At 44.7% G+C, this 12,578-nt stretch overlaps 1 protein-coding gene across 3 annotated transcripts in view; it reads left to right on the top strand.

Annotated features, from left to right (window-relative positions):
* oxr1a (oxidation resistance 1a) overlaps positions 1-12,578 on the top strand; it is a 142,729-nt gene that overhangs the window by 104,898 nt on the left and 25,253 nt on the right. For all 3 annotated transcript variants that reach the window (XM_030101920.1, XM_030101921.1, XM_030101922.1), the window contains 2 exons: positions 3,063-3,170; positions 5,236-5,349. In XM_030101920.1, the coding sequence (XP_029957780.1) occupies positions 3,063-3,170; positions 5,236-5,349 (222 nt within the window). The remainder of the gene's footprint in view (positions 1-3,062; positions 3,171-5,235; positions 5,350-12,578) is intronic.

Raw genomic sequence — 12,578 nt, 5'->3', positions numbered from 1 at the left:
TGAGCTCCTGAAGTTAATGAGCTGCGCTCTGCAGCCAAAACGAGTGACCCAGCAGTTTTACTGTCACTGTACTTTCATGGTGATTAGCCTTTTACTGGCTGCTCCACCATCATTAGCGGACATACTGGTGTGTGAGGGTCTCCCTTCAGACGATGTGTTGCCTGTAGTGGTCTCAGTTTGCCCACAGCCTCTTAATGAATAGCTGATGGGGTCAATATGTTGTCGATAAAAGCGCTGTCCTCATTCAGTTTGAATAAATGTGATGGATAGTCATTTAAAACAGCGCCCGGCTTCAAAACATGAGGATTGTGCTGATTTCAGATGAATGAATGAATGAATGACTGATGTGGCCTCTTCTTGTTGGGGATGTTTGACAACCTCATGACACTGAAAGGTATAGTGATGCACCGCCACCAAGCCCTCTTTATTATTTCATTTCATTTTCTTGCATACAGACAGTCCAATGTAGTTTGAGTTGATTTTGTGTTAATTGCCGAGGGCTTGATTTGCTCTCAGAGCCACAGATTCTGGGGATGATCCTAAAATCACTGTTGTTCTTTCTGATTCAAATGCGCTCGCTCTGGATATTGTAAATATTTGCCCGATGAATTCCTCCCAGCCTGCGCACACTTTATCCCCCTGCTTCTGAATTTTCCTCAGGATTTTAGTCACATGAAATGCGGTCTCATTCCCGAGCAGTACAGTGAAAGATGCGCTCGCTTCTTAATTGTTGACTCCAGTATGATTCTCAGGTGTCACCTGGAGACAGGAGGTTGTTTTTGGAGCCTGACTCGGAGAAAACCTCCGCTGCTTCGGAGTCTCGATGCGTTCTGCTTCTTCCCCTCTGTTGTGCCGTTCCTCCTCAGACATGGTCCACACCGGGTCATGTGTGGCTGGCTCACACACAGTGCTGCCGTGTTACGAATGTTCCAGTTCGCCTTCTTTGGTTCCTCCTGTTCCCCGTGTTCAGCTACCTGCCCCGTGACTCCGCTGTGCGTCTCTGTCTGTTCCCTCTGGAAACGATCCGTCACGTCAGGAATTTGGAGAAGCTGTCATTCTTTTGTGTGTGTGTGTCTGTGTGTTTTTTTGGAGGGGTTGGGGGAACTGTTTCCACAGATGCACACACACACACACACACACACACACACACACACACACACACACACTCGCAAAATGCTGAGGATGACTGAAGCAGTCCCATGACTGCTGCACTAAAACACACAGTGCTATTATCCAGTCCTAATTAGCTCAGAGTCAGCCCTGCCCGTCTGATTTTTCAGACGTTCTCCACCGTGAGTCTGCTCTTTTTTTACCCCCCTCCATTCTCCGCTTAGACCACATTTCTCGCACACGCAGGCAATTTCTGACATGGTTGTCATCCCTATTTGGAAGGGAAGAGGTCCCACAGGGCATGTTAGATGCCTAACTAGTTCAGACACGTGGGGCGCATCTCCGTTGTGTGGATTCTAACTGGTGGAGACAAGCAGACGCACCTGTGTCACAATGCGGGGCGATGCAGCTGAGCACAGGGTGCCGCCACAGCCGCACAGCAGTCTGCTTGATGTTTAAATTCCTCTAACGCGACGCTCCGACTCGCTGCCTGCTCGTAAGGACACTTAGGATGAAGAAGAGAAATTATCAAAATCCTGTGTTGATTAACAAAGACGGTAACAGTTCCAGATGATATCGTTGGTTCTGCAGGGATGATCGAAGCCCAACTGCAACATCACACTGGTTCCTTCATCAAAAACCAAACAGGAACTTTTCCACTATCCTTTCCTTTAGTGGCCTCTTAGTTTTTTTGCATTTGCTGTGACATATGTCATTTTTAAGGTGTCCAGTTGTAAAGTTAACTGCATGTTTTATTCACTCATTAAAAGTCAGTTGAGACTGCAGACTGCTGTGATCACCGTGTTTCAGCCAAGACTGCAGATGTCAGCATATCGCATATTCCCTCGGCTGATCCAGACGTAATTTCAGCCAGCAAGACGGTAAGGCTGGTGTCAAATTACAAGCACACATTCTTCCAGTAAGGAGCTCATCTCAGTTCGCTGGATAATGACTGAATGCTTCTCAATTTTACCGTTCAGCAAAGGGAATACGCAGAGATTTATGAGTGGCTCGGTTGGAAGAGCTGATCGTTTCTCAATCAGAAGGTTACAGGTTGAATTCCCTCTCTGTTCTTATGCTGAAGTGTCCTTGACCGTGACTCTGCTCCCGGTGGTGAGACCGAGCACCTCGTATGGCGGCCGCCTCCACTGGTGTGTGAATGGGTGAATGTGATTAACAATGCAAAGTGCTTTCGGGGCTGCTCGAATGGTGGGGAAGTGCTATGTAAGCGAAATCCATTTCCTAAATATTTATTGCTTGATTTGTCTGTGAAAGATTTGATTTTCCTCTGCAGTGATCCAAAATGAGGAATAAAATCCTGGCTGCTGGTTGAGGGGTCTGGTGTGATGCTGAACTCTGGATTTACCCTCATAAATGAATCCTGTGTGCAGCAGCGTGCTGCCGTTCATTACCTTTCTCCACTGACTGTTGTTATTATTGACTGTCATTCGAGGGGCTTCTCTTCATCGTTCCTGTTGTTTTTGTTGTGGTTTATTTGCTGAATAATTTGCCTCAAAAGATCTAAATGTGATTCAGAGCGGACGACTATAGTATATACTTAATCGCTGGCAGTTGAACATAATGTAAATCTTACTACGTCATTGGCCCGGAAGAAAACACAAGAGCGCTGCTGACATTTGTGTCAGTTCATATTTCTGCCAGCATCCCTGCTTCCCGTGGGAATCTATTCCTGGTCAACAGCTGACGGCTTTAATCTGCATAACGTCCCAAAATCTAACGTGCAAACACAAACCACATTAAAGCCTCCTAAGAACTCATCTCGCAGCTCCTCTGTCAGATGTTTCCTCTCCGTCTCTCCTCCTGTGTGTCACTTCCTCGATCGAGTCTTCCCTGGAAATGCCCTGAACACAAGCAGTGTTTTTATGTTTTTTTTTTTTTCTTCTTTTTTTCTTTTTTTGTCTGTGTCCTCTCTCTCTTGTTTTGTGGTCCAGGTGGAATCGCGGGACACGTTGAACAGCATTGCGCTCAAGTTTGACACCACACCCAACGAGCTGGTTCAGCTGAACAAGCTGTTCTCCAGAGCAGTGGTGCCTGGCCAGGTGTGAACCGCCGCCGCGCACGCCGCCGCTGATATATTCCTCTGCATCACTTCATCACCGTCCCACTGCAGCCTCACATCCGCAGCCACCCACTAGCTGCTCCGTAATGCATTCACTATGCTTTTATCTGGCAGCCACTAAGCTTTCTCTGAATGTGGGGAATTGAGAAGTAAAACTTGAAAGGGGAGTGTTTTTTAGGGGACGTCAACACCCGGCATGTGTTTTTCCTCCTGCAACTCGCTGACTCACTAACCACGTCCCCACTTACTGTATCCCCCACTTAATTGCCTGCTAATTACAGCACCAGTTCTCCCATTAGGATGCTGTTTATTGCATAAGACCCATTTGTTTCTAAAAAGGTATAATAATATGTGTGGCGCTTAAATTAAACTGAGGCAATCTCGCCTCGGTTCCGACAACATGACACAAGCTCCCCGTCTTTAGCTCGCTAAACACACTGCCAGCTTCCTTTGGCTTTGATGTTTCTTTTTTTCTTTTCCTTTTTTTTTTTTTTTTTTTGCAAAAGACCCAATTTCTAAATCTGTTTTTTTAATAGAGGGGGGGGAATGTGACAAACATCCAAACTGATATTTTGTCTGTTTCCTGGCGTCAGAATCAAATCCAGTCCAATGGAGGCGAGCCACGTGCGCTCGTCCCGCTGGCAACCCCCCCCCCTCTCTTAGCTCTCTGCAAACAATGCAGAGTTGAACCGGGTCCAAGCAGCGGGGTGTGGAGAGCACTTATTGAGCTGCCGTCTCTCCTCTGCTTTCACAGCTCAGACACAACTTCTACCTTCACAACAGCTGAAATCTTTTACCCTCAAGCTGTAACTTCATTCATTTATCTCCTGATTTTCTCTTGTTGCCCCAAAATAAATAATCCAAGAAAGATTCTCAGTGCAAATCATGAATAAAATGCTCATCTTGCCTCATATCATTAATTTATGTCTTTGATCAGTAGCTCGTCTGATACAAAGTCATTGTTCATGCGAGGCACATCCATCCAATCGGTGCTTCATCTTTTGTAATTTCAGAATAAACTATCAGAAGACTTGTCAGAGTAGCATATAACGTTAACATTTTGGAGAAAAGCTTCTATTTTCTATTATAGCTATCCACTTTGCACCATGTCTGCAGGCTCAATATGACTATGCAATCACAAGGGGCAATTTTATTTAATTTTTTTTTTTTCTATGATGACAAAGGCATTCCCTGCTTTCTATTACTTCTGATAATATTTGTGGACGTAATTTATTTCAGCTGGGCTATGTATGAGAAAAGGTGATTGGTTAGGGACCTGGAAGAATATCAGGGTAAATATAAAGAGAGAGCCTGTAGGTAAATATTATTTCATAAGGTGGCTCGGCCATGCCCTGCCTCGGGCTACTACGATGCCTTGTCCTTCAATGGTTGAACTTCAAATGCTAATGAATTTAATTAGCAGTTAAATGGATAAATAATAATAATAATGTTCATTTGTCAACCATTCAAATGAATAAACATATTTTATTTATTTCAATAACTAAACCAATATTCTTCCAGTTCTGCCATCATGCAGAATCAGTTAATCATTAACTTGATTCATGATGATACCCCATAAATAAGGGAGTTTGTTTCGCGCTCTCAGGTAATCTACAGACATTATGTCAAACAATCAATGTCATATTTATCTTTGGAAATAGTAGATTGATCCCAAGCTAGAAGTGAACGATTAGTTGGAAAATGAGCATTCCCATCAGCCCCCAGTCTAACAGGATGTTTTATCTGTGTCAATTATAGTAAATGATGTATGTTGTGTCTGTCTTCCAAACTATGAAAACCCACCGCACGTAGCACCCCATCACCGCTAAGCCTCACACTGACTCAGCTTCACAGCCGTCACTCCTCCTCGCTCTCGGTTTGTCCTGTCAATAGCATGAAACTCCTCACATGATTTCATGTTATTTGCCTTGTCAAACTTGTGTTTGGGTTGTGTGAGTGAGTACTGTGCATACGTGTGAGTGTGTGTGTGTGAGTTTGCACAAAGGCGACGCCTGTGTAAATACAGACATGGATTGTGTTTGCAGGTTCTGTACGTTCCTGATCCCGAGTACGTCTCCAGCGTCGGAAGCTCCCCCTCCCTCAGTCCCATCAGCCCCCTGTCTCCCACCTCCTCAGAAGCCGATTTAGAGAAGGTGACGGTACGTTGACCCCGCCTCCGATGTCCATCCTCACACATGAACAGAATTTCACAAAGCGTTCGTTTATTCCGATCTTATGATTCACGCAGACGATGGTTCACTCCAGATTTGATCTCCAGAAGTTACAGGGAGAATATAGACAATAAACGGCTCCTGGTTTGCTCTACAAATTCACACCACACACATAAATACGAGCCCTATCCTTGAAGCGCTGCCGTCACTTTTAAAGCTCTGCTCATTGTTGGCCTGAAGGTGAACACCTCGAATAATGTTTCATGCTTTAAAGGACAGAAAAGACAACATGAGGTGCTGATAAAAACCTGAGTTGTTTTGTCCAAGGACAGGACAGGAAGGGGCACAATGTGTGTGTTGTTGCGTAGCTGGGCGTAATAACACGTGTCACTCTCTAACAATGCAGTCTTTATTGTTGTTTGCCGAGCAATGGTCCTTGAGAAAGTCTGAAGTGATTCACCCCTGTATTTGCAATCTCACCATTGTTAATGTGACGCTGCATTCAGAGCTGATTCGGTTTGTTGACATTCTGAGAAAGCGGATGTTCGGCGCCTATAAAAATGTCAAGAGCATAATGAAGTCCAAGGTGATTTCAGTGAGGGTAATAATTTATAAACAAACAAAGAGACTACATGTCAGCAGTGAGTTACCCCAACATGAAATGGTAACAGTCTTATGTGTATAACACCAGTTAAAACACTGATTGTTAGTGAAAAATGTCAGAGAAAACTCCTTTGAACAGTCAGGAAGAAAACATCATTACCGCTTTATCAACCCTAACTCTGACCCTTTGACAAAATTGCTTTAAAAGATAAATTGAAAAAAACATGCATTTTACTTTATGAATGTATGTGTGAGTACATTGAAGAATGTAGTAGGTTCATGCAGCCTATTTATATTCATACTCAACCTGTGGAGGATGAAGCTGCTCTTGGTCCCTTTTTCAAACATGAATGCAAATGTGCGGAGCGTTTACACAGGGAAGTGAGCGTGTGAAAGGGGCTATTAAAAAGTCTGCCTGGGCTTTTTATTTAGCTTCCAAGCTGACTGCACTTTTGTTTTCATTGTCTGTCGTAATTGCTTAAAAATACAGGAGGTGCACGGCATTAATGTAACGTTACTTGTGTGATTTCTTGAGAAGAAAATCCTTGCAATGTCCTTTTAATCACTTGGTCCTGTGTAGTGGTTAATTCCTGCTTTGACTTCAGGCTTTGTTTAGTGTTTTTATTTTTCCCCACTTGTCCTTCAGTAGCAGAGCTCCAGACATGTAGGACGGCTGGAGCTCTGCCTCATGTTGTTAGTGTGTGAAGTGACTTCAGGTCTGAACGCACCGTGTCCTCGCAGCTCTTAGGGCCAGCGGTGCGAGCCATCTCCCTCAGGTACCGTGTCTGCAGCATCCGAATGAGCCAATCATTAAGCACCGCAGGAAGCCCAGTGGTCCCTCAAGAAATATGACTGTTAGCTGGTCTCCATGGAAACGTGGGGCTTGTTTTTTTTTTTTTTGCCGCTTTCACAAGAAAATGGATACTGCGGGTCTGCGTCGGCTGTCGCTGCTGCTCCACTCCAGTTTGGACGCCTTCTGCCGTTCCCCCGTCCGTTCGTTTCTCCACGGCTGCCAAAAGAAAGGCCCCGTTCATTTACTACTTATCTATTTAGGTCATTGCCTGTGAGAACAGGAGTGTGTTCCGCGGCTCTCGACGGGGGAGGATCAGAGAGAGGGGCTGTGACTGCGGAGAAATTAAGCCTTTAAAAGTGATGCCGTGTCTGATATTTAGAACAACTAATGAAGGGAGCAGCTCACTCTCCCAGACGAGCAGCCAGGCAGCAATTATTCCAGGCAGAGGAAGTGTGCTTGGAAGGCAGAAGAGAGGGAACATTACCTCACCCGACGTGTCAACTGTGTGTGCGCGAGTGTTTGTGGAGGCGTTGTGGGTGTGTGTGCGTGTGTGTGTGTGTGTGTTTGTCTGTGTGTGAAAATGTACGTCTGTATCTGTCAACTCTGCATGTTTGTGTGTGTGTTTGTGTGTGTGTGTGTGTGTGTGTGCCGTCCTCCACACTCCCGTCTCTCCCTCTCGCCTCGAGTGTGTTAGCTTGTAGTTATATGGAAGGATGCAGCATTCAGCTGCATTTTGATTTTTAAACCACAGGAAGAACCTTAATAACTCACTCCGCTTCTGTATTTGTTTTTTTATTTTTTTTTTAACTCTCCAGAATCCCCGGCATCTTTTAATTACAAGCCTATTTTGGTGCTCGGCACGCTCGTCTCAATGAGGATATTATCAAAATGAATGGTTCTGGGAGGTGTATAGTAATAGCAGTGCAGGCAGCGAATAGCTTCTGTGACCCTGATGGAGACGAGTGGAGGAGAAGCTACGTTTACAGGCTTCTCCTATGGATATAAAAGGAGTCAGACCTGGCAGAAGAGGTTCAAAAAGCCCATGAGACGTTCAGATAAATCAAAGCCATTGAACACAGCAGAGACCTTTCCTGCACTGTTGTGCATTTACCTCAATACTAAAATCCTACGAGTGTTTATGAAGAGGACAAAGTATTATGGGTTGTGAACCCTCCAAGCACAAAGTGATTAGTCGAAACATCTCCCAAGCTTCAATAATAACTTCATCCATATATCATACACGCAGTAAATAACTAAAACCTAAGAAGGATGTTTTTTGCATTTTTGTCTGAAGCTGGAGAAAACAAAGTAAAATTGAGGATGTGCGAGCTCAGAGGAGGTTGAACCTGGATCTGTCAGGCTGGCAGGCCACAGCGCCAAACAATTTTCCACCCGTGCCAAAACCTGACATGCCAAAGATGCTGCTAACAACAGAGAACGTCTCCCACTGGCTAATGCAAACTAAATATCAAATGTTGTTACGTCCACATGTTGGTTTTAAGGTGAGGTGATGCCACAGGCTTTCATTGTTGCCTTTTGCTGGTCTGCAATTGCTTTGTCATCTTATCTACACTTACATCTTGTATTTATAGGCAACACCCACATTTAGACGATGTTACATCGATTTCCTAACTATAGTGACTTATTCCAGTCGAGATTCTCTCCATAGGCAGGCTGGCAGGCCATCACAGGACTTAAGTACTCCACGTTGGGCTAAAACACTATAAGGAGCTGAAATTGTGTCTGCTGCTTCCAGATAGTTATTTGATGCCTGCAGCTTGAGACAAAAGCAGGATGTGTTTGTGCATCTTTAAAGCAGGTCAGCACAGCAGGTTCTCGGACTTTGTACGCTATGGTCAATCTGGACAAACATTAAGTTACTCGATTTGCATTGTTGACTTCTACTATGGTGGCTATGTATTGCTCATGCATTTTGGATGCCACTGTAACACTCTACAAAGCAGCAGCAGCATCATAACATGCACCTGAAGTTATCCAAACAAGGTGCTGCCAGCAAGAATATTAAGAGTAACAGCTGCCGTAAAATAAAGAGAAGATTATACTCACAGCTCTGGCGAGAAGCCTTTCTCCTCCACTGGTTGGCGGATCTGCTGCCATCGCAGCACCTGGCTCTGAAAGAGAATTTGAGGTGGCCCAGTGATTGATTTCTTGATGATGTGCCAACATGTGCCGTTGCGCAACCTGCATGTACAGTTTTTGTGTATGCTTTGTTCCCCAGGCATTTAATTTTCTATTAGCAGCAGTGCACTCAGACACCTGCTCCATGCACTCTAAACCTCGACTTCATACTGTGAAGCACGGGCTCCTGTGGAGCATATTCCAGATTTTAACCTGCACATTAGAACCACAGATTTTTGCGTGAGTGCACTTAAAAGCTCAATTTAGAAGGGTTCAAGTCTGCATTTGTTCTGATTCCCAAAAATCACATTATTGTTTTTTGTTTATTTCACAAGTCAGTTGTGGTGTTTTGGATGTGAAGTTAGAGAAAAATTGCCCGAATGAAGCTTTGCGAATGTTTTCTTTCCAATTACAAGGGAACATAGTTAATAAGGTATTATTGTACAAAAATAGATTTAACTGGTTGGTGCCGCCTTTTAAAATAAGTGAAATCTTCCATCCAGTTGTTAATCGGCTCAGACTCAGCATGGTAATGAATGTCTTCAGACTGTCTGCTGTCGTTCGTGCATCCATCCTCTGCTTCATGGACTTGTTCTACAACTGTCGTCATACTTCGGTAAGCCAGTGAAAGTGTTCTGACTGTGCGGTTACCTTGCCGGGTGTTTCTGTGATGGAGCTAAAGGCCAGATCTGGCAGCTCTCAAGTGTCTTCTTGCTCCTGGTCTGCCTGCTAGCCCGCTGCTATTGGCAGCAAAAGTAACACATCTTGCAGGCACGGATCGTTGGCTGGCTGTCTGTCTGTGTGTGTGCGTGTGTGTGTGTGTGTGTCTGTGCGCACAAGGGTGTGTGTGTGTGTGTGTGTGTGTGTGTGTGTGTGTGTGTGTGTGTGTGTGTGTGTATAACTGGCTGACTTTTTGGCTGGCGGTCTTGCTGTCGTCGGATTATTTGGCAGCCGGTGGCTCGCTGGCGTAGCTGCTCACTGGTCATCTGTGTGGGCAGGCACATCCCCTTCACCCCACACCACACCTTCCTCATGCTCATACTGACACACACACACACACACACACACACACACACACACACACACACACACACACACACACACACACACACACGCCTGCTCACCCCGGTGGTGTAGCTACTACTGTGACCTTCTCTGTCTCTTCCTCTTCTGGCACCGCCTTCACCTCCCTCCATCCTCTCTTCCTTCCGTCCTCCCTTCCGCTGGGGTGTGATCTAAAATTGGTGCTGGATGAAGTGGAAAATATTCAATTTATATATGGTGCCATCCCCTGACATGCATCGCTTCCTATTCCTACTGTGTTTCAGAGCAGATTTTGTGATTGACTTATTAAACCAGCCAGCAGATGAATGACCGGCCTGCCAGATTCAGTGTGTCGGCCCCTCGGAGCTGCAGCCGGGTGTTGGACTGTAACACTGGCTGATACAAACAACAGTACAGATTGTACTCGAGGACTTCTGCTTTCGAGCGTTCGATGAATTCAATCATTGTTTGCTTGCAGTGTGCGCTCATCCCCACTAGGTGGAGGTGTGGATTGATTTTTGATTGCACCATGTGTCACTGTCAAGGTCAAAGCAGGGTGGGCACCTGCACACGTTCTCCCTGATGTCTTTGTTATTAGCAGCTGCAGCCAACGGAGTGCAACAGGAATCATACTGCTGGAAGCATTAGGAGCCTTTTTTTTTCTTTTTTTGGAGTGTGTGGATCTGTACTACCTCTCCCTCTGTCACTGATAGCCTGGACTGCAGCCATATTTTGCAGGAATCAAATCTGTCTTCTCTTTTTTTTTTTTTTTTTTTTGAAGGGAAGAGATACGGGTTTGAAACTAAAGGGATATTGATTTCTGTTTGCCCCTCCACAGCTGTCATTTCACACTGTTACACATGCCTCCCGTCCCCAGCATCCCTGTCGGCTCAGCTTCCCCACAGAGCAGATTACCCAGATTCCATCCTCCATCCTTCAGCCACCTATCCGAAACACTCAGACAAGATCCCGGTGGCCGCGTCGGCCCCCGGCCCCCCAAACACCTCTCCTTTTCTCACCTCAGCTTTTCTCTTCAGTTCCAAGCATCCCAGGAGGTTACTCACAGTCCGAGGCCGGCACAGCCGCCCTTTCATCTCTGGGTTTTTAGCACAGCAGCCGGTTCACGATGCCGCACTGTGCTCTCTCGCTCCCTTTGAAGTCACATGCACAGAAATAAAGAAAAAAAAAATCTAGTTTTCAAGACTGACTGGGATCTGGTCAGTTCGGGACACGTCTTGGTTCGCCTCAGATGTGTTAAGATGAAGTCAGTGTGTTTTCATTTAAGTCTTTCTCTCCTCGGTTAGGTCTTCTTCTCGTTACCTGCCGCCCGTTACCTCACCTTGTCCGTCTGGAAGAGGCAGAGTTAATATTGAATATAATAAAAAGGCAGCGGAGTTTAGCATCGTGCCTCACAGAGTCACGCTCCAGCTCCAGCTGAGAAAATATTGGATGCCTTGAAGGCCAGAGCAGGACAAATACTGGACATATATTACCGGATAAAAGCTGAAAAGCAATATTCTCTTCACTTCAGTGAAGTGTTTGTGGCAGGATGATGACGTTTAAAGCCCCTAATCTGAATCTGTATCGATCCATCATCTGCACTCTGTGTTTAGTGCTAGTTAGCCTTCTTTATAATCTAATTCTCTGAGCTAATTATTCATTACAAAAATTTAATTACAATTTGGCCTAACAATATAAATCAACAAACTGAGGCAACTCTATCACACAGTGGTGGATAATTGGTCTATCAGATAAGAATAAATGCTTAATAAACTTAACACTTTTATGTTTGTCAATAATAAATACATAAAAAAAATGCTAGAAGTGATGGTTAAAAAGCTGAAATAGTTGGCTATAAATAATAAATACATGGTTAAAAAAAAAAAAAAGACCATCCTAAATCATTGGGTTGAGATCAGGGATGCTGACGATCCCACACCATGTGTGACTCATGGATTCAGTCTGATTTGGAAGCGCCAGCCTCACCCCACACACGACTGCATTTTTTAGCTGAACTCGTGTCTCTTCCAGGGCTGACTCACACACCTTAATTGAAGTTTTCTTTTTCGGTGATAAACTGACATTATTCAAACACACTGTGATCCAGGTTAAACTCTCAAATGTCAGGATTGAATAGCTGAAAAGGTCGCCGTAAAGCAGTTGATGAATCTCTTAAAGTGCAAAGCAATTCGGAAATGATAAAAATGCTAATAGTCCCGAATTCGTACAAGAAGAGAAGAAAAAAACACCAGCTTGTGTTACCGTAACAGCAACTGCAAACATCCCAGGTATCAAAATTGGTGATATGCTGTCCCGTTCTGTAAATAACATCAGCCTAAAATCATTCCACATGAACACAAATGAACCTGGAAACCTGAAATCATCTGACAGGAATTTGTGACAACATCACACTAAAAAGATTTAGAGACCGATGGCGAGCCGAGTGTCACCGCAGTAATGGCTAGAAGATTGAATTTCACACTGAAGGGAGCAAGCTCGATGCTTCTTCTGGCGTACAATGAACCAATAAGGAACGACAGAGACAAATCCCTGCAGATATATAACACAGAGAATGCAATTTGCAACGCAAGAGGTGCCTTCACAAGTGTTTTTCAGTAGGAAGCGGGCAGCTGGAGGT

This window comes from Salarias fasciatus, chromosome 11 (genome assembly GCF_902148845.1).
Source record: "Salarias fasciatus chromosome 11, fSalaFa1.1, whole genome shotgun sequence".
NCBI lineage: Eukaryota > Metazoa > Chordata > Actinopteri > Blenniiformes > Blenniidae > Salarias > Salarias fasciatus.
Note: the sequence above shows the minus strand (reverse complement) of the source record. Positions and strands in the feature narration are given on the sequence as shown.